This window comes from Sturnus vulgaris, chromosome 10 (genome assembly GCF_052056855.1).
Source record: "Sturnus vulgaris isolate bStuVul1 chromosome 10, bStuVul1.hap1, whole genome shotgun sequence".
Classification (NCBI taxonomy): Eukaryota; Metazoa; Chordata; class Aves; order Passeriformes; family Sturnidae; genus Sturnus; species Sturnus vulgaris.
In genome coordinates this window covers 8,275,062-8,295,667 of record NC_142252.1, presented here as the reverse complement: position 1 = coordinate 8,295,667, position 20,606 = coordinate 8,275,062, and the positions used below count along the sequence as shown (strand labels likewise).

The 20,606-nt window shown below is 37.2% G+C and overlaps 1 protein-coding gene across 1 annotated transcript in view; it reads left to right on the top strand.

Annotated features, from left to right (window-relative positions):
- FARSB (phenylalanyl-tRNA synthetase subunit beta) overlaps positions 1–20,606 on the top strand; it is a 37,004-nt gene that overhangs the window by 5,747 nt on the left and 10,651 nt on the right. The window contains exons 8-16 of the mRNA XM_014879574.2: positions 1,523–1,593; positions 2,903–2,964; positions 3,051–3,102; positions 4,582–4,643; positions 5,049–5,256; positions 5,680–5,760; positions 8,720–8,812; positions 10,924–11,041; positions 16,241–16,393. Of these exons, the coding sequence (XP_014735060.2) occupies positions 1,523–1,593; positions 2,903–2,964; positions 3,051–3,102; positions 4,582–4,643; positions 5,049–5,256; positions 5,680–5,760; positions 8,720–8,812; positions 10,924–11,041; positions 16,241–16,393 (900 nt within the window). The remainder of the gene's footprint in view (positions 1–1,522; positions 1,594–2,902; positions 2,965–3,050; positions 3,103–4,581; positions 4,644–5,048; positions 5,257–5,679; positions 5,761–8,719; positions 8,813–10,923; positions 11,042–16,240; positions 16,394–20,606) is intronic.

The following is a 20,606-nucleotide window of genomic DNA, read 5'->3' as shown; positions in this document are numbered from 1 at the left end:
TGCAGAGATAATGTCTTTGGACGTATGCTTCCTAATAGACCTTATCCAGCTAACCCAAATCTTCTTAAAAGGCAGCTCAAACTCTCTGGCAGGGACTGGTAACAGTAACTGTTCTGAATTGAAGGTGGTGTCACAACCACTGTGCCTGATCCTTCTCTGTTAGGCTCATTCCAGCTTGGGGGTGTTTCATGTGTAAGCAATGCATATTGTTTATATTTTATCAATTAAAAAGATTGAGCTAAATTTAGCACCTATCTCTGCTTTAGAGAACAGTATCTAAGAGAGGCTTCCAGGTCAGAGGAGCTTTTTAAACAGATAATGCAATGTAAACATCTGTATTGGTTGTTTGGATTATCTACAAGCACTGAAGTGAAGGCTTCTATTTGCTTTGAAGTGAGTCCAGAAATGCTGAATACATTCCATCTGCAAAGAGATACAGCACAGCTGTAAGGGAGTACAAGATCCTTCAGTCCTAAGATCTCTGGTGCACCTAACTTCCAGTCTGGCTGTGACCTAATTTCTCAGATAGGAAACTAAAACAGAGAAGCTAAGTCAGGGTCAACCAGAGGAAGCAGGAATTCTCATGTATATCCAACTGCTTTCTTTGGTTCTGGTGAGGTGCATCTGCATTAATAAATGGTGCAAGGAATGGCAACAAAGAGGCTGGATTTGGCATGATCCCACATGGTTCTAGGACTGTGTGTGCCCATTCCTGCATGGTTCCCAGCCATGGAATTCACTCCAAGTGTGCACTGCCCAACTGTACCTAACAGACAGAATGGGATCTCTGTACAGCTGCTCCAGATTGCTTGTGGCTTACTAACAGACCCCACTTTTGTAGGGAACTAGCTACTGGGGGCCTTCACACTCAGTTTGCAAAAGAGACACTGCAGGCACTTCTTCCAGACAAGAACATTTTTGAGTGCAACAGGGATGTGCTTCGGAGCACACATCATAACTCCCAGTATAGATAAAGCAAATTCATGCTTAGAAGGGACCCATACTAGGACCTAAATCACTACTGCAGAGCAACTTACAGGGTATCAGCAGACAGTGTCAGGAGACCCCAGAATGGCTATTGATAGTCATTAGTCTACATCACTTTTTAAAGACCATTTCAGTTGTTCCTGTCCAAGCAAATGACATACATCACACGTGTGATGTGACTGTGACACTAAACCCAGGGAAGATGGGATGCTGTGGCAGTGCAGAGCCCTTTGCTAACAGCAGATGGCCACTGTTCTGTTAGCTGACTTCCAGGATACCTGGAGATCCCTGTGTCTTGCAGTGTAAAGCATAACCCAGTCAGTGTGTCTGATCTGCATTTTGCTTTTATTTGATTCATATTCAAAAATAAAAAGAGCTGCTTTTCTGCCAACAGCAGTGGATGCTGGTGCAGTAGATAGTAGCTTTTTTAACCTATGGAAGATGGCTGATCTTTCTGACACAAAATGAATCAGTATTGGTGCTAGTGCAATAAAACTAATATTTCTTATTATGTTTTTGTTTTCACATGTTTTAGGAGATCATACAAAAATAACCCTAAATACCAGAAATGTGTTTATTGAATGTACAGGCACAGATATTACAAAGGTAAATCAATCTTTCCTGCTTTTGATATGCTTTAATGTAATTGTTTTCTCTTTGGGTAATGGAGCTCTAATACAAAGACCTATAACAACAAGGCATTTATTGTATGGAGCCAATCTTCCAATACAAAAGATGTTGGACTGTGGAATTCCCTGGAAACAGTTTCAGGCTTGCTCTAAAGATAGCATTGTGTTTTCACTGACTTTTGATTTCACTGTATCTTTATGTTGACACTAAGTGTTCAGCTTGTATGAGAAAATAATTTAAGTAAATTAGAGACTGTTTGTTCTTTTTGAGCACTTTTTCTAAATCTGAAAGGCTTAGAAAAGAGTAAAATTTACCAAGACTTCCTGTTTTGGCAGAATACTCTTTGTAAAGATTCATTTTTGTCTCCTACTGAAAAGTTGGGCTGAGGGAAGAAAGACAAGGATTTTTCTACTTAGTTATCTTTATCAAGCAGGAATGCTGTGCAAATAATTGCTAAATTCAAGTCTTTGCATATGCAAATTCTGTAACTCAAAGCTGAAGCATGAAAGCTGAGGAGTTATAATTGCCTGTTCTTGCATATAGGCTGTGCATTCATTGATAGTTTCCCTAAAATGTGTAACTTGATGCTTAAGAGAAAAACTGCTTTTAACTTACCCTACTACAAAATGGTATGTTAACAACACAAATAAATTTGCATGTTGAGTGGCTTCTAATACTAATAAGCAAACCGATAAAGCAAACTAATAAATAACTGTTTCTTGCTTGTCTTGATAGTGAAAATAAGTATAGTGTTCTGTTTACATTAAGGAAATTACATTGTCAGGCATCAAAAAAATCCCTTTGTGGATTAAGAAGTTCATCTGAATCTCATTATTATGTTCCATTATATAATCTCTAAAAATAATAATTGTAAAACAAAAAAAAATTTCAAACGAGGTTATTTGTTAATGTATTGCTAAACAATGCAGTCCTTCAGCCTCTCCATTCTCCCTAGAACTTCAGTAAAATGACTAGACAGAAGGTTAGGAAGACCCAGCTGCAAATGGTAATAAAAACCCTGTGTGTCTAAAGAACAGAGTTTAGAAAAGATACACAAAGGCTTCAGAACTTTGAAAACCAAAGATTTTCAAGCTTTTGCACAGATGTCTGCATCAGAAGGAAAATATTTTTTAAAATTCAGTCTAGTATTCTAGACTACTAGGAAATCAGAATAGAATGGAGAGAATGTAAGATAAGAAATTTTCCTTATTTTTTGTTAAGATATTTTGTCTACTTCAACACAAGTAGATGACATTTCAATATGATTATTATGTTTGTTTTGTAGGCAAAAATCGTTCTTGATGTCATAGTCACGATGTTCAGTGAATATTGTGAGAAGCCATTCACGTGAGTAGAAATCTCCAGGCAGAGAGCCATTACATTTGGGCCATGTGTTAAAAACAGTTTTACTTATATTTTTCTGTCTCTCTCAGTGTTGAAGCAGTAGAAGTGGTTTATCCCAATGGGAAGACCCACATCTATCCGGTGAGCACAGCATTGGGATGTCTCTGTGTCCTTAGGGGGAGGGCTTTATTTCCACAGAGTCTGGTAAGGGTGACATTGTTTTCTTTTCCTGCAGTGCCAGCATGTGCAGATTCTCATGTGTAGTGTAAAAATCCAGCTTGGCATTTTCTCTATATTAGTGAGTCAGAACCTTCTCTAACCCCATGAAAAATAACTCCACCTTCTCCTTGTCTAGGAAAGCCATTCTGAAGCTCCACGGAATTATGATGAGGTTAAAAATACACTATTATGGTTTAGAGTGCCTGTGATAGGAACTTTTTCAGGAACAAGTAAAGATTGCAGTCAAAGGTCATCATCTGTGTCTAAAGCTTTTAAAACCTACATGTTCCAAATTAGGAAAAATGAATGCAGGAAGAGGTCCTTCAGCCTTAAGCCTATAGACAACTGAAATCAGCCTCAGCATAATGTACTTATCAGATCTGGAAGCTTTAATGCCCTTCAGTTAAAATAATCTTGTAACACTGCATTTTTCAGTCTTTCACTTTAGAGACACCAGCTATGTAAAGGTCTAAAAGGCAGAATGTTGACTTCAAGTTCAGTTCAGAGCCCCAGACAGACCTCTTCACAGTAATGGAGTCTTACATTTTTATTCTCTTAATAAGTATAAAGAAAGCAATTCCTCCTGTTTCCTGAAAGTAACTGAAGACAGATCTGGTTGAGTTAATAAAATCAGATATACCAAGGGAGTACAAACTGTTTAGAGGGAAAGAAACTTAGTTTTGCTGAGAGGTTTTCTAGTGAGGTTTTTTAGCTTTTTCTCTTCACAATGTCAGTTTTAATCACCAGAGGAAAGATGTAGAATCCTCAAAAAAATCTACTCTCCAACAAGACAGAAATCTCTGCAGTAACCAAAGGAGCTTCCCTAGATAAAATAGAGAAAAAAAATCCCCAAGTTTCAGATGCTGTGGTTTTTAAGGATTTGAATATCCAGAAGTTTAGAAACACATGAAATACATAAATACATACAAAATAACTTCCTTAACTACGTTGCTAAGTAAAATACTGGTAGGTATTTGCGTACCAATAAAGAAATAGAAAGTTTTCCTTCCTTTTCCTCCTAAAAGTCATTTGATCTGTACAAGACCATGAGATCTCATGCATGACCATTCTGTGCTTTAGGGCTTTGACTTAGGATGAACTGCTCACCAGAAACTTTCAGTGACTCTGTTCCTTGCATATATCAGAAATTATCGGAAGTTTCAATAACGGGGATTTCATGCTGCATTCATCCTTCCAGCTTAACCAAGAACAGCTTTTGCATCACATACTAGAGTATATTTTCAACAATTCTGTTAACTTTAGAATGCTAAATAGCCTAATATTCCACATTTGTCTTCTGTGGGTGTCATTTTGGTATGGCAATTAGAAGGTAGATTACTGAGATTGAATCCTCTTAGAAATGGCAGGCACTGTGTGTACTTAAAATCTTTTTCTTTTTAGGAGCTGGCTTATCGAACAGAGAAGGTGAAACCTGAATACATTAACAAGAAAGTAGGAATCAGGTGTGTTACTGCAAATGAAAACATAGTTTTTATTAACTATGGCAAAGGTACTAGATTATTGCATTGTTTTAAAAATGTTTAGACTATGTGATTTTTCTTAATTTATCAAAAATTCAGGGGTTATCTTGGGTAATTAGATCGACCCTATAACAGAATCCCCTGCTTTCAGAAAAAGTGAATAATTCTTTATGGCTTCTCACAACTGTTATGAAGTAAAGGAAAATGACCATCTCATAAGTGAGAATCTGAGCTGGTTCTCTTTGAATGCTAAGTCTGTGTACAGTCCATAAAACACTTGCAAATTTTTCAGGATATGAGGCAATGCAGAAAAAACATTGATTACTTTACAAAGCCAGTCAATACAGTGCAAAATCCATAAATTACCACTCTCTTGTTTTGTTTCAGTGAAACTCCATCAAGCCTGGCAAAGCTGCTGACTAGGATGTGTTTGAAGTCACACGTCGCAGGGAATGGGAACCATCTCGAGATTGAAATCCCTCCTACCAGAGCAGACATTATCCATGCCTGTGATATCGTAGAAGATGCAGCAATAGCTTATGGTTATAACAACATTCAGATGGTGATTCCGAAAACGTACACCATAGCTAATCAAGTAAGATTGCCCCTTCAAATGAATGCTCTGTTGTCAGTAAACGACTGCTGCATGCCAGAAGGGCTTTGGGGAAAACAGAACCTAGGAATTAAATATTTTGACATGCTTTGCCTTGAGAAGTATTTACCACGGATGGGATACAAAACAGATGCCCCACTGATTTGAATAAGTCTAAGACCAGTGGTTGCTGGTACTTGAAAAAAGACAGGGTTTAAGTAGGGAGCCCATATTAAATCTCTAATTGGGAGATTCATTTCCTCAGGCAAGCCTAAAGGCAGCTGGCTAATGCTTTCAAAAATTTTAAGCACACAAGCATAGTCCCTCCCTAGTGAATTCACCATCACGTAACAGGCAGAATCACCTTGGGAAAGAATAGCAAAATGCTTTTAGATGGAAGCTGAAAACTGTTCTGTTTCATTTTAGCTCCCCCTCAATAAGCTCACAGAACTTCTGAGACTGGACTTGGCAGCTGCTGGATTCACTGAGGCGCTCACTTTTGCCCTGGTATATTACATTGATTTCACATTTTTCTTTAATTGCATGTTCAAATAGTGATGCAATCAAAACTGCAGAGGGTGGTCTGAGGATATGTTGTATAAATGTACCAGTATTATCCAGTACTGTTTTGGCAGCTGATTGTTTACTAGGGCTTTGGAATCACAGTATAATTTTTGATGAGTTTGTAGGTCAGAGAAATTAAATGAGTCACTGTTAATGTGGTGTGTAGTTCTAAGTATAGAGAGGAAAATAGCTGCTGAAGGACTGGTTTTAGTTTAACTTGATAGGATGAAGTTGTAAGACAGCAAATCTCTCTCAAGACTTTGGTCACCAATTTAAATTCATCATAATTCAATAATCTGGGAAAACAACATGAAAATTTAGTGCTTTCTGGTTAATATTCCTACAGTATATTGAGATTTACCTGTTTCTATATTTTCCTTTAATATTGTCACTTGCCCATGATTGCTTGCATTAGATAATTCAGTCTGCAAAGAGCTTATTTTAAGAATACCTATAAAAAAGTTACAATGCACAGACGCTAAGGGAACATCCTTTGTAAATTTCACCACAGGTAGGGTTTTGAATATAGATAACAAATAGATACATAGTATATATAAAAACAAATACAGATAAAAAATATAGAATTGTTATCACTGGTTTTAGGTATTATTTGTTGCAGTCATGGCAGTAGTGTGGCCAAGAATTAGAACTCTGCAGCAGCAAGTGCCACTCTGGTACTAACTGATGCCATAGTTTTTACTATGGAAATTATACAGCAGGATTGTTGTGCTAAAATGGAATGTACAGTAGGAAACAACATCTTTGTCATAGCTACTTGCTTATACCCCTTACTTGTCAACTGGATCAGAGAACCTAATCTACTATTAAAAACAAAAAAGTTAAATATGCTCCCATGCCATCCAAATGTATATGATAATTGTCCATATATGGAGACTGGCATAGGCTGCTATTGAAAATATACTATACATTTTTAAAAATCCTTTCTGTTGCAAGATCTGCTCAAAGCCTTTGCCTGAATGTCCAATTTGTGCACATTTTAGCATATGGGGAGCTACCATCACATATGCTGTTAAAATCTCTGTGGAATTTCTCATCTTCTTCCTGAATCTGTAACTTACTAGATGGCCCGAGGTATAAATCCTTGAAAGTACACAACCTCTTAAGAGAGTGATCTGCTCACAAATTATTTTTTACTAATTTACTCAAGTATTTTAAGATGCAGCATTTCAGGCTCATAAAACACTTTTGGTAGTTGAAAAGTTCAAGTATTGCAACCAGATTTAGTAATTTGACTGGACTGAATAAAGTTTTAACACCTTCAGATTTCAAAGAGCTTCAAAAGCAAAATTTGGACTCATTCTGCAAAATACTAATATTTAGTTATTAACTCATTTAAGTAACCAGGACAATAAGTAGTATTGCCTCCTGCAGTGCTAATATCTGACAGAGGTATTCAGGCCCGTGCTTACTACTATGTTGAGGAAACAGTACATATAGTCAAGCTTTAAAAGTTTTTCTTTATTTATTAATATTATTATCCAAAATTAATGTTTCCTAATTCATTATTCATTTTTGAGTGCTGCACTCTTGCTTTGTTATTTGAACACATAGTTCATTTTTTTTTCAGCACCAAATAGGTAATATATCTGGAACATTTAATATATTACATTTCTACAACTGAGAACCTTTATGAACTACAACAGTAGAATTTTTGAAGGTCATGCAGTGTGTCATGGTATCACATTTCATATTTGTATTTCTGCTGTGGCAGGATGAAACTCACGGTCTGCTGTTTCCCCAACACTTCATTAAAACAACAGTGTGAGGCTTATGACTTTGATAATTTTGGTATAATTTATGCTATACTCCAGTGTTATATGACAAACACTGCTTATGTATTTGTGCACTCAATCTGTTTGTTGGTTAGAGCTCCAAATTACACTTGTACACAGAAACATTGCCTTCTGTGAGGAGCTCCAGTTTAGCCAGAATGCATTTAGTTAAATCACAGTAACATGCTGTAGTTTAGATACACATCTGAAAAGTGTTTAACACAGTTCTCTCCTCCTAAGTTCAGCATTCCTTGTGTTATTTGGGATTTTTTAAAATGATTATTCAATAATCCACTCATCTGCTCATTTTTCTCACAGTTGGTTTATCAACACGCTTTGTGAGTGCTGCCAGTGCAAAGGGAACACTTCTGGGAGACTGCAGTACACAAGCAAATCCTCAATTACATGCCTAGTCTGCTAATGGTTTCTTTATTACTCTAATAAAGATATAAATTCTGGAAATCTGAAGTGTGGATCTTAGAAGTAGCATCTATTGCACTATGTGCACAGACATTGACTGAGCCTGATAAAGTGAAGGCATATTGTTTTACTGAGCAGCTTAAAAATACGCCTTTAGAATACAGCCTTTAAAAACACTTCAACCCCAAAAATTGAACAAACTAAAAGAATCTTATGGAGCTTTGAAAATTGAAGGCTTGGGCATATGAGCTGTTTTTCATAGACAGTACTGTACTGTACTTTATGTAAGTGTCCCTCAAGGGATTGTTTTACTTTGTGTGAAAGAACAGATACCAGTCCCTCTACAAGTGCTATTTTCAGAATAAAATACTTCACCTACTGCAAGTCAGGATGCAGAATCTGAGCCTGTTTTTAAAATAAATGACAACAATCCGTGACTGAAACCTAAATAAACACTTTTTTTTTTTAACCCAGCTGTATTTTATTTAGTAATTAATACTTGTAAATAAACCAGTTTGTCTACTTAGTCTTAAGGCTAGGGCTTAATTTGTGTTATGAGTGTTAGGTGTGAGAGGATATTATGGGGCAGTGCTACAATTCCATTGTTCGTTCTTAATATCAAATTTCATCATTGGCTTGCTGTCTATTTTAACTACTTGACCTTGACAGTTTTTTTGTCTCCTTTTCAGTGTTCTCAAGAAGATATTGCAGATAAACTTGGCATGGACATCTCTGCAACAAATGCCGTGCTCATAGCAAACCCCAAAACGGCAGAATTTCAGGTGAGATCATTTACATTTTGAAAGCAATATTGTCATGAATTCTATATTTTAAAAAGGAGAGAAAGGAACCTACAGGAAATAAAATTTATAAGCTATAAACTACATTTCCTGCATTAAAGAGCTTGTGTATATTTATGTGCTGAACGTGTCATCTTCTGTTACTCCACTGAGAAATCTCTCTTCTGGTGTGAAATACTATCAGAAAGCAAAGTACCATGCTCTGTGTGGCAGAATGTGGCAAAACTGAGCAGTCTTATTGCAGAAAATCCCAGATGGATCAGTTCCCTCATCTAGGAAACCTTTTCAACATAGAAGGAACTATTAGACTTGGCAATCTCTAAACTTCCTGAGCTTTGAGTAGGAAACATTTGGGTTGGTTTTTTTTTTAATATTGATCATTATTACTCTTGTTTTGGTTTGTTTGCTTTTGTTTTGGTTTTTTTTACATCTGTGATGCTTTTCAAGTACTTTAATACTCCTTCCTAGATCCTTTGATCTTAGCTAGAGCAGAAAGTCAGAGCTCAAGTATGGTATTCTCAGCAATTCTGAAAATACCAAAGAGTGTACCCATGGGTTTTATATTTCTTTTCAAGAGAAGAGTGTTGTTGTTTTGGTTTTTTTTAAGATGCTTTCTTTAGTTTACAGGGAACATCAATTTAGAGGCCCCTTTTTTTTCTGTCTAGCCTAAGAAATACAAAGGTAAACTCACTTCAGAAAAGCTTTGAAAAGTTTCAGAAGTCTGAGGTATTAATATTTTGTGATTTGTGGTTTTTTTTCCCTGAAGACCTTCAGTACACCTGATTTCTCTGAGTCTCTGAAATACCTTCCTCGATTTTATCTCTAATATTGATGACAGTCTTCTGCTGCTCTGAGATTTAAGAATAGATTTTTTTGCACACCTTTTATTTGGTACCACAGATAAGCAGTCATGCAAGACACTGTTGGAACCTGTTTAGACCATTACCACCTGTTCATTTCTATCGTTTAGCATGGTGATTACAGTGAGCAATATGGAATGTACCCCAACAAACAATAAAGTGTGAACAAAATGAGAAAACATGCCAGCTCCTCTAGCCAGATACAATTTCACACTCCTGTTCTTTCAAGACTGCAGGCCTTTGCAGTAGCAGTGCTGCTGAGCAGGGTTATTATTGGATGGATAATTCCTTGTGGCAAAAACAGCTTCAATCTTTTAAAATCTGTAGGCCTCCCTGAAAATTGGGAATGATCGCTCTTTGTGATGCACTATAAACTTCCAGCTTTAGATGGTAGGTGGGACGAGATTCTCAGGGTGACTCTCCCCATCCCCTGTCCTCTGCCAGCAAGGGAAGGGCAGGATGATGCCAGGCTCCATCCTACACTGAGTGTGCAGCTGGAACTGCTCACTGGTTAAGAAAAGTAGAATAAATAGACAGAAATGCTGCATGAACAAACATAAGAAGTAACTGTGGCTGAGCACATGGTGACTTTTAACCTGCAGTTAAGGAGCAGAGAGTCACTGCCACCCCTCTTACATTAGCTTTACTGAATCAGACTCTTCTAGTTTGACAAATAAAAAAGATGCAACTCAAAGAGAGTACCTGAATGGAGAACACAGGAAATGTTACTGTTTTTAGAGATACATTCACAGGTATGTTTGTCTCTTGCTTGGTTCTTTAAACACATTTTCTGAAGATTTCAGGTGTCCATGACTGAATATTACATAGCTTTTTCCTACAGTATAAAAATAACAATTTAGGTAACACTTGATATTTCCAAAACTGCACTTAGGATTTGCCTTTTGTATAGGTGTGAGTAAATTTATGGGACTTTTTTTCACTTTATATATTATTTTTCTACCCTGCACTGCAACTCAGCCACCTGTGAAATGGTACCAATTCTTAAGCTCATATATGAACTGTTTGAGAAAATGCAGTGTATAGAACATGGAGAGAATGTACATTTCCAAGTCTAATAATTCTAAATCAAAGTTGCTTAAACATAAGAGATAAGTGCAGTATTTGCACTTGACTACTTTTAAATTCTTGTTATGAATGGACAAAACAAAAAAAAGAAGAAAACAAGATATTTTGGAAGATATTTGACTTGCAGCATCTCTGTTTGTCCTGCAGGTGGCACGTACAACCCTCGTTCCTGGGCTGCTGAAAACTATTGCTGCCAACAGAAAGATGCCCTTGCCTCTCAAACTCTTTGAGATTTCTGACATTGTAGTAAAAGATCCTAATACAGGTAAGAAGAGAAGGTTCCTCAGAATCTTTGATAAAGGAAATACATTTATACCAAATGGTAATAGTAAGTAAATATGTATTTCCTTTAAAATAGGCATTTCCATAATAACAGTCATTCCATATTACAATGAGGTTTTGTACTAATGTGCACAGAACAAGTTTTAAGAGCTTGGTTTACAGGCTGGATTTTAGAGTGGCTGGAAACATTGTTCATTTTGGATGCTGTCTCAAAAGTGCAAGGTGATACACTGCAACTATGTTTAGGCATCTAAATATACCTTAAAATCTGTCACAGATACTGAAGAACTGCAAGCATAAACACAAGACAATTTTGCACCAGGAAATAATCTGCTCTAAATTGCTTGTGTTGATGAGCCTATTTATGTGCTTTTAATCTAGTGTGCTTTGGTATTCTTATCAGCAATGTAATTGATATTCTTATCAGGGATGGATCTCATGACAGAAACTACCTGCTGGTAGTGTTTGCAAGTGGCACCAACCCTGGAAAGCAGAAATACCAAAGGCATGCTGCTGTTACAGTTCTAGAGCCTGTTTAGACCACTGCAGTCTCAGTGAGGTGCAGGGCTGTGTCAGCTGGAAAGCAGAATGTCTCTAGCCTGGGAAGAGCAGGTTTTATTATAGGCAGATTCTATCCCAGAGAGCAGTTATTCAGAGGAAGATTTTGGGGTCAGTGTGTCTCAACATGAATCCCTTTTCCATCATCTTTAAACAGGATTGCTTGTATTTGTTCTCACAAATTATTTTTTGGGAAGCTGATAAAAGATACGAAGAATGAGATTGGTAGCAGAGATACAGGGAAGAGAATGGAGCAAGTCTGTGTAAAAACCTATATCCATAAATAAAAAGCTCCACAGTATAAAATTTCCTCTCTCATTAATAAAAATATTATCCTTATCTTTCCACTTCATTCAGCTATGCTAAGAAAGCGTGTCTGCCTTGGAATTGTTCTGTAGCCTTAATTGTTGTACATGAAACAGACATAGCAGCTCGTTCACTTTCCAAAAGCTTCAGCGAAATCCTTCCTGTGTTTTGGGGCCTCTTTGCTCTGATTTCATTGTATATGATCAAAATTTCAAATTATCTTTATCTGGAAAAATATATCATAGTAACTTGAACTGTAAGAACGGATTTTTAAATGTTAAAAATTTGCCTGAATTTTACTGATTCATTACTTTCTCTGTGGTATATTGAGAGAAAAGGAATGCTCAAGCTACAAATTTTGGAAGGAGTTGAATGGAATTTTGCCTCAGTAAAGAGGCTGACAATTACTTTAAATTCAGTAGTAGCAATTGTTCTGTTGTTTAATTATTTGGTTTCAGATTTTAGTGGTTGTGTTTAAAGTATCTGGGATCTGCAAAACAAAGGTTTATATAAGGCCTAAACAAAATGGCAAGTAAATTGCTTTGGTGATGAATTTAATTGGTAGATTACCTTTTTTCCTTTTTGAAGGAAAAAAGAGCCTTGCCAAGCAAAACAAGCAGTTTTAGCAAAACATGTAGGCTCTTTTTTATTAAATACAGACAATTTGGTGGTGCAGCTCATTCCTTGTTGGGCATGCAGTTAGCTAGAATGCAAAAAACGTGGGACAGATGGCAGAATAGCATCAGCATTCTTCAGAACCAAGAGTGGGGCTGTTTATCTTGGACTAAAGAGCACATTTACTCTGGCATTATAAGATTTGTGAGTTAAATTGTTACTTTTATTTCATGTTTGTCAAGTGCAGCTCTTGAAAATTTTCATTTATGTGGATGGCTGCTTAACACTTTTATAAAGAATGATTTTGTGGTGTACTTAATTTTGATGAGAATCATTGCTAAAGACAAAGACTTCTGAGGCAGCAGCTTTGTGCTGTCTGCTCTTGGGCAGCCCTCTCATGGATTGAGCCCCTACAGACTGTGAACAGTACCTGAAATGGGTTTTAATGTTGTATTTAGAATCGCTACTGTCTTCCCTAAATCGACTTCCAAAATTAAACTTGCCTAATAAACAGTTTAGAGGGGGGAGTGGAGAAAGGCAACTGCAAACACTGAAAAATGTGGGACTGTCCTCTCACATATGGAATGAGATTTCCTGCACAAGGCTTATGTCATCAGACTGACTTAATTTAATTTTATTATTTCATGATTTTGGCATGCGGAATTTCCAATTAATAATTTCAAAAATATGGGTCAAAAGAGTACTGACATTAACTGTATTTGAAATGGCATTTTGCAGTCATTCATGTGTGAATGAACCTAGCTCTTTTAAACATGCTGGGTTTTAATAAAGTGCCTTCTTACACAGAGCTTGTGCTTACCAAGATGCACTGAACATGCTGCTCTTCAGACTTATCTGACAAAGTTTTGATGTATTAAGTTAACAAAATGTGTGGCAGATTTAATATAATTAAATGGTACTAAATTTGAGCAAAAATGTTTTTTCTCAGGGCAGAAAGAAATGTGCAGATTTTGAGTATGTTGCACAGCATTTGTGTGGATAATTGTAGCACTAGGTAATCACTTCTGTAGGGTAGTTAAACTAGTTTAGGGTATAAATCAGCACCTTTACCACCAGGCATAAGAGAGAATACCCTTTCTCTCACCACAACAAATTAATCCATTAGAAAATCACCTCTGAGCAGTGATCTTGGAGCACAATTTACATCATCTGTGAATACAGCTGCTGCCATCTTTTGAAGCATATTTCCAACTGTCTGGAAGTGTTGGTTTTCTGCAGAAAATAGTTTGGAAGGCTAAAAGACAAGTTTGCATGAGCAGGTGTCCTTTTTCAGATCACCAGGTCATTTTTCTAAAGCAGCTCTAATTTGGAAGAGAACAGTGTACAACGTTGCTTTATCTTCATCTGCACTCTTTTGGCTCACATATTCCTAAGCAGCTGCCCATCCTTTGGATTGTTTTTCAGCAGCACCCCCAGGAAATGCTTTGAAGTCTCAGAAATATATACATACATATATATATTTATGTGTAATTTGGGTTGACATACTTGGCAAGCTCACTTGAAAAATAGAAATGTTTCATGGCATGACATGAGAGCTCTTAAGTGACTTATAAAGAACTGAAGCATTTCTAACGTCTGCCAGCTTTTGCCTACAATTCTCAATATCTTTTTTCCTTCCTATTGCTTGTAGTGAATGAACTTCTTCTGTTGTGATAGAACTCTGTAAAGGAGTAAGTTTTATAATACTTGAAGAAAACCACCTTTCCTTTACCAAAGATTCCTAAAATTAAAAACATGAGGTATAAAAAATATTGTGTATGTTTATATCTGGTGCTTTAATTAAGAACTCTGGTCTGAAGGCACCACTAACTATTTTAATCATAATGAAATTAAAATTCAGATAGTTGTCACAAAATCTACCATAATGACTCTTAAAAAAAAGGGAAACTGTTCTACTGAACCTCTAGCCCAAAGAACATGCTGTCTTAGGGATGGGAAAATAGTTTTTTCTATTCTGTTGCTCATTATAACATGAAAATAAATTTTTTACCATCTATGACTGCATTCCTTGTTGGTATCTTAGTAAAGCTGGGAAACAGAGATACATGTGACACACAGAGCAGCCAGAGTGCTCAGACCCACAAAAAGACACTGCATTTATTGATATTTTTCCCTGTAGCCTTTACTTTCCTGTGTTGCCATTTTAACTTCAGGATTGGATTCTCCAGCATTATTTAACACTGCACATTATTATAATGACAGGAAAAAAATGCTGAGTGACAAATTGCAGACTTACTGCCACAGCAAGTTCAGCTTTCAGTGACTGATGAGAGAACTTGCAGCTGTGGTACCAAGTAGCTGCCCTGGAAGTTTTGAATGACTTGTGTCTCAAAAAGGCTGAGCTTTCATATTGTGTGTAGGCTCTGCTCCTGTGTTTTACTGTCTGTTTTAACTTGTGTATTTGTGGTCACTTGATAAATTCTTTCCTGTTTAGTTCCTGACAGATTTTTTTGTCACTAAATGTTTAGTTGGAACAAATAAACAAGATGTAAATTTCATTTAATCTCTAGTTTCTCATGTGGTAGATATTAATGCCGTGACTGTAACTCCAGCTAAAAGTGCTTGTCAGAGCAGAAGCAGGAGAGCTTCTGAGGTGGAAATGGATAATGCTGCCAGAGGGCTCCCCTGCTCTATGGCCAGGAGTAGCTCAGGGACTTCCCAGCATAAGTGTGATTCTTTGTAGTAAGAAGCAGTGGATTTATGAGCTATAGACTCCATCTGCCTCCTCAGAGCTGTATAAACTCCTGGCATCCACAAAATCCTGTGGTGAAGAAGTTTCACTGCTCTAACTCTATGCTGCCTGAAAAACCCATTCCTTTTCTTGTTTCTTTGGGCTTGGTTCCTGTTACTTGATCAAAATGTTGAAACCCACGGTGAGTAAAACCCCAAAAGCCACCCTAGTCCTAGACAGTGTGCATTGCAGTGGGGTAGCCTCAAGGTACAAGTATTACAACATGCTACCACATACTCATTCTGAAAATTTTTTAAAAAGGGAAACATTTTGCTGAAATCACTAATGTCAGAAGGCATAAGGCAGGGGTTTGACTTAAGGAGTTGTCCGAAGTGGGAGATACTCGTGTCACTGTCTTGGATTTGTGTAGTGTCATCATCACTTGGTTGCAGGGATGTCCAAGATGATCCCAGAAAGCATCAGTTGCGATTTGGGAACCTCTGTGAATTAAGATCTTTTCCCAGATCACCATGCTAACATTTTTACACTCATTTCAGGGTGTGGGCTGGTTGTTTTGTGCTGGTAGTTGTTCTACAGCCGAGTTCTATAAATATTTAGCTTTCCCACCACCATCACAGGCTTCTCCATGCCTACTGGTTATTTGCATTTTGGCTTGTCTATTTTAAATTTCTTTAACACTTAGCTTTACACTTGGGACCTCATTGCATACAAGATACTTGTATATAACAACCTTCTTTCCTGCTCGAGGCATAGGGTACTTTAAATCTTTCTTTGCATTTCTGACTGCGAGAGTCCAGTGGGTTAAAGAAATTCTGATATTTCCTCAAGCTACATGCCAGATCTGTCAGAGAAGCCATTTTACATACATATTTCTGCTTTTAGCCACAAGTGCCTCACGGGGCAGCAGAAGTAAAGTGATGCAAAAGGCAAAGGTTAGTTAGAAATGTGATAAAGTTTCCCAGGTAATAAAATTGCTTCCTTCTTCTGCAGATGTAGGGGCAAGAAACTACAGACATTTATGTGCAATCTATTACAACAAAAGCCCAGGCTTTGAGATCATCCATGGTTTGCTGGACAGGGTCATGCAAGTCCTGGAAGTACCACCAAATGAAGAGAATGGCTACACCATCAAGGCAGCTGAAGGTAAGGAAGAAAGAACTACAGTGTACAGCAGAGGTTGTTCTGGAACTTAAATGTTCCCCTACAATCTGAGGAGAATTTTTAGTTGTTCTCAGCAGTAGAGACTAAGGATTAACATCATTATATGTGCAGCATGATGGAAAGATAGTGAAAAGGCATTGTCTGCATTCACTGATTGTAAAATGGGATTGCTATCTTTCTGTGAGCTGTCCTGAATAATGTAGTTTGTGAGTTCACAGCTTTTTGAGGGAACTTAAAATATAGCATATGCCCTGAGCTTCATAGACTGTTTATAATGATTTAATCTGGTGATAGCAAGGGTACATAGGAATTCACTGAACTGATGAATATGCCACTCACCCACTGTATCCTCCACGGCTAACACAGCCTGGAAAAGGCAACTTCTTACACCTTAGCTTTTCGTTTCTAGCTTTATTGCTTTTTTTTTTATAGCTACCTTTTATTTATACATTCATGTGAAGATATATGCCTCATATATATATCTTTCATGCAAAGAGCTGCTTTGAGATTGACCCTGCTGCTTAGGTAGTTGTATAACAGCCCTCTTCCTTGTCCATACAGGATGAGCTGCACATGAATTAAAAATAACATCCTTAAGTGCAGAATCTCCTCTGTGTATGTGCCTGTACATGTAAGAGAGAAAGCAAGCAGGCTGACCTGATTCCTTCATTGCAAGAATACAGGTTGATGGAAGAGAGCAGCACTAGCAACTCATCTGTTCTGCTACCTAAAATGACAGTGTAGAAAACACAGAATAAAAAAGCACGGCCGCAGGGATGGCAGCTGTGATTCTACTTCTATGTCGTGCAGTGGTGTTCAGATGTATGAGACACTGACTCAGACTGACTTAGCTTGAAGAAGAGCCTCAATTCTGCACTTCCTGGAACAGTGGCACTGACACAGGGTCCCTAGCAGCCTGACCTAACTCTCCTGTTCATAGAACTTGAATGAAAATTTATCAGGTGTCTCCCTGTTCTGCAGCATGCTGCCAAGATGCCAAACAGAACACTTGAGCTAAGTAGTCTCCTGGCACTTCAGTGCACACTTGTGTCAGACAGATTGATGCTTTTTTTTCCCTGCTTTTTTCAGAAAGTACTATTTTGCTACGTATTATTTAGGCAGACTCTGAATGGGTTAGTTAGAATATTATTAATAGGATTCCCAGGTTGACCAGAAGAATGTTTAATACAATTATATTTCTGGTTCTAATTCTGTCAAGCACAGAACATGTAATAGCAAAGTCTCTTGTTTGGAAGGGGGATGTGGTAGTGGGGAGTTAGGAAGAGCCTCTGGGAGTTGGTTACCCAGCTGCCATTGAAGTCAAACTGAAATGTTCTGTTCCTATTTAAAACTTCCCTGTAGCTGGTTTTTGAGCAGACATATCAAGAGTTTACTTCAGTACTGAGAAATATTTGCAAGTGTTTTATATTCTGTGTTATAACATGACAGCTGATTTCAAGAAGTTGGAAAAAGACCTCAAAAATAATCCTAACACAGGGAAGAAGTTATTTCTAGATATTAGTGCTGCTCAGTATTCCTGATGCTGTGAGATTTACAATGCTTGCTCAAAATCCCTGCATTCCCATGACATTACTCCACAACACATTTAGTGCAGAGGGTGGATTATGCCTTGTCATGTGCAATATATTACAAGCAGTTTGTGGCTCTTAGTTATAGCAAAAAAAAAAAGAAAAAAAAAAAGTATCTACTACTTTCTGTTTCACCAGTGATTCAAAAACTCTCCTGGGATGGCACATGGATTCCTTGCAGTTGTCTTGACATTGGAATTTAACCTTGCTATCAATGCAGATGGTTGATACTCTAGTGCCATAGTAAATGCAGTGTCACTGCACCAACTCAGCTTGAGACCTTCCCTGCAGAGATGGTTGGAAGTCAGAGTAACTTGGAGAATTTTGTTTTGGTTTTTTAGTGGTTGGTTTGCTTATTTGTTTGTTATTTTTGGTTTATTTAAAATTGCTTCACAGTTTGTCAATTAGGCATGTGTGAGAGAGATGTCAGCAGATGATGGAGTAAGGTAGCTGCTCAATACCCTGTAACATCTTAAAGAGACCTCAGGATACTGAAATAATTCATAAGAACAGTGCCAGTTACTTCAGAGGTTTGAAATCAGGACATTACACATGGCACAGATTTTTAGAGGCATCTGCACGAAGCTGTTTTATTGCCTGTGCCAAATTACAAATTTGTACAGAGAGAAGTGGGTTTATCCTAGGGCTGTAATTTAGGGAGATTTAGAGGTATTGTCTCTGTCCATAATCTTAAACAAAGCTTGAGACCAGTAAGCAACACAGTGTAAAGGTAGGGTTAAGGCCAGTTGTTATTACTCCTTGTGTAACTGATTATTGAAAAACAATACAAGGAATAAAATCTAGCTTTAAATGAGCAGCAGAGAATAGACAGAGATGTGTTGGGCACAGATCTGACACTTTTCCAAATTCCCTCTGGAGAATGACATGCCTGTGCTATAGTCCTGCTTGCTCCAGATGTCAAATGAAGGTTATTTGAGCTCCTTCTGTTCTGCCAACACCCAAGTGCCCTGTGATTTGACCTTAAGGTCACAGTGGTTTTGCCTCTCTAGCAACACCTGGGGAAAAAGTACAGATGCTAGAAAATATGGGTGAAATTGTGATGTTCCCCTGGCCTTTGCACTGTGCTTTGGTGTAATCTGAGCTAGGTAATAAATGGAGAAGAGCTGTTCAGAGCAGCCTTAAGGAAGAGAGGCTTTTGAGTGACTGAATTTGAGGATTTCAGCATACATTTGACACTCAATGCTTTCTACTTTCTTAAAAGTTATGGAACCTTTTTATTTTCTTATTACCTTATTACCACTAAACATACAAAATTAAAGTTTTAAAGACAGAAGTCTGAAATGCTCCCCATTGCTTTAAAATGCACAGAATTAACTTCTTGACAGTGAATCCTACTGGCCTAGAAAAGCATTCTGGTTTTTTTCTGTCTTATGGCACAGGCATCCATAATCAAATATAGATGGAAAAGATGTGATCAATCCTCAAACTTATATGTACTCCATAATAATAATTTTAAAAAGCATTAAAATTTTGAGACGAAATCATTCCATACCATTAATAAAATGTAAATATCAGTATGGATGTGTATGGTTAGAAGGTAAACAAATAATTTTTAAAATACATAAATACAGGTGGAAAGGGACAAAAAAGTTCGTTACATGTTTTCAGGTAATTTCAAAAAATTATTTAATTTTTAGTTCACTTCCATTGGTTTCAGTTCCCTTGAACTGAAAACTAGAGGCGTTATTATTATTATTATTATTATTATTATTATTATTATTATATTGGAAGATATTCTTAATTTCAAGTTTTAATCAGGAATGTGTGTGTTTTCTGCAATATTTTAGTGATCTTGTGCTTTTGCATGACCATCTGAGATGACAATTTTCTTCCAGAAATCAGGACAACAGTCACAGGAGGTGATGTTAATCATGGGGTTTGGGTCCATAGTAAAGCCTTACTTAGGCTGAAAAGAATAAAGAAGGGCTTAGGAAATCCTGACAGTGGATTATATATCACAGTCTTCAAAGGAGTGGTGTGAAGTGGAAGGTGTAATTATCTTCACTCCTAATGTAACATTTGAGAGTCCCTTATTTAAGGAAGGAGCCCCTGGTACCTTTCAGGAGTCTCCATACTTTGCACATGGAATTTAACTGAGCACAAACTGTTTGAAAAGGGAAGATAATATCCCTATTTTATCAAAATGAAGCAACTTAACAAGTTCACAGAAAATGTTACAGACAATCTGTGCTGCTCCCCTGTCTGCCCCACTGTCCTCCATGACAAAATTGAAACAGCAATCTCAGGAAAACAAGCAACCCCTAAAGAGAATCAGCTTGTGATATGAGCTTCCTTTTTCTACACTACTGATTCTCAGGGATTTTAGCTGACTCTTGAATTTATTAATTTACTTTTTTTTTAACTAAATGTCGTTCTTTTAAGGTAATGATCAGCTTAGCAAAGCTGGGAAAGTCAGCCTGTTTGTGTTCAACGTGAATGTGTACATGATAAATGCATACTAACTCTTGCTTCACTCAGTAACTGACAGTTGTCTTTCAAAAAAAAAAAAACAAAACAAAACAGAAGTTGCACTCCCTTCTTTTTACTGCCCTTATTTAATTAAATAAAAGGTGTGGTAAAGTGTA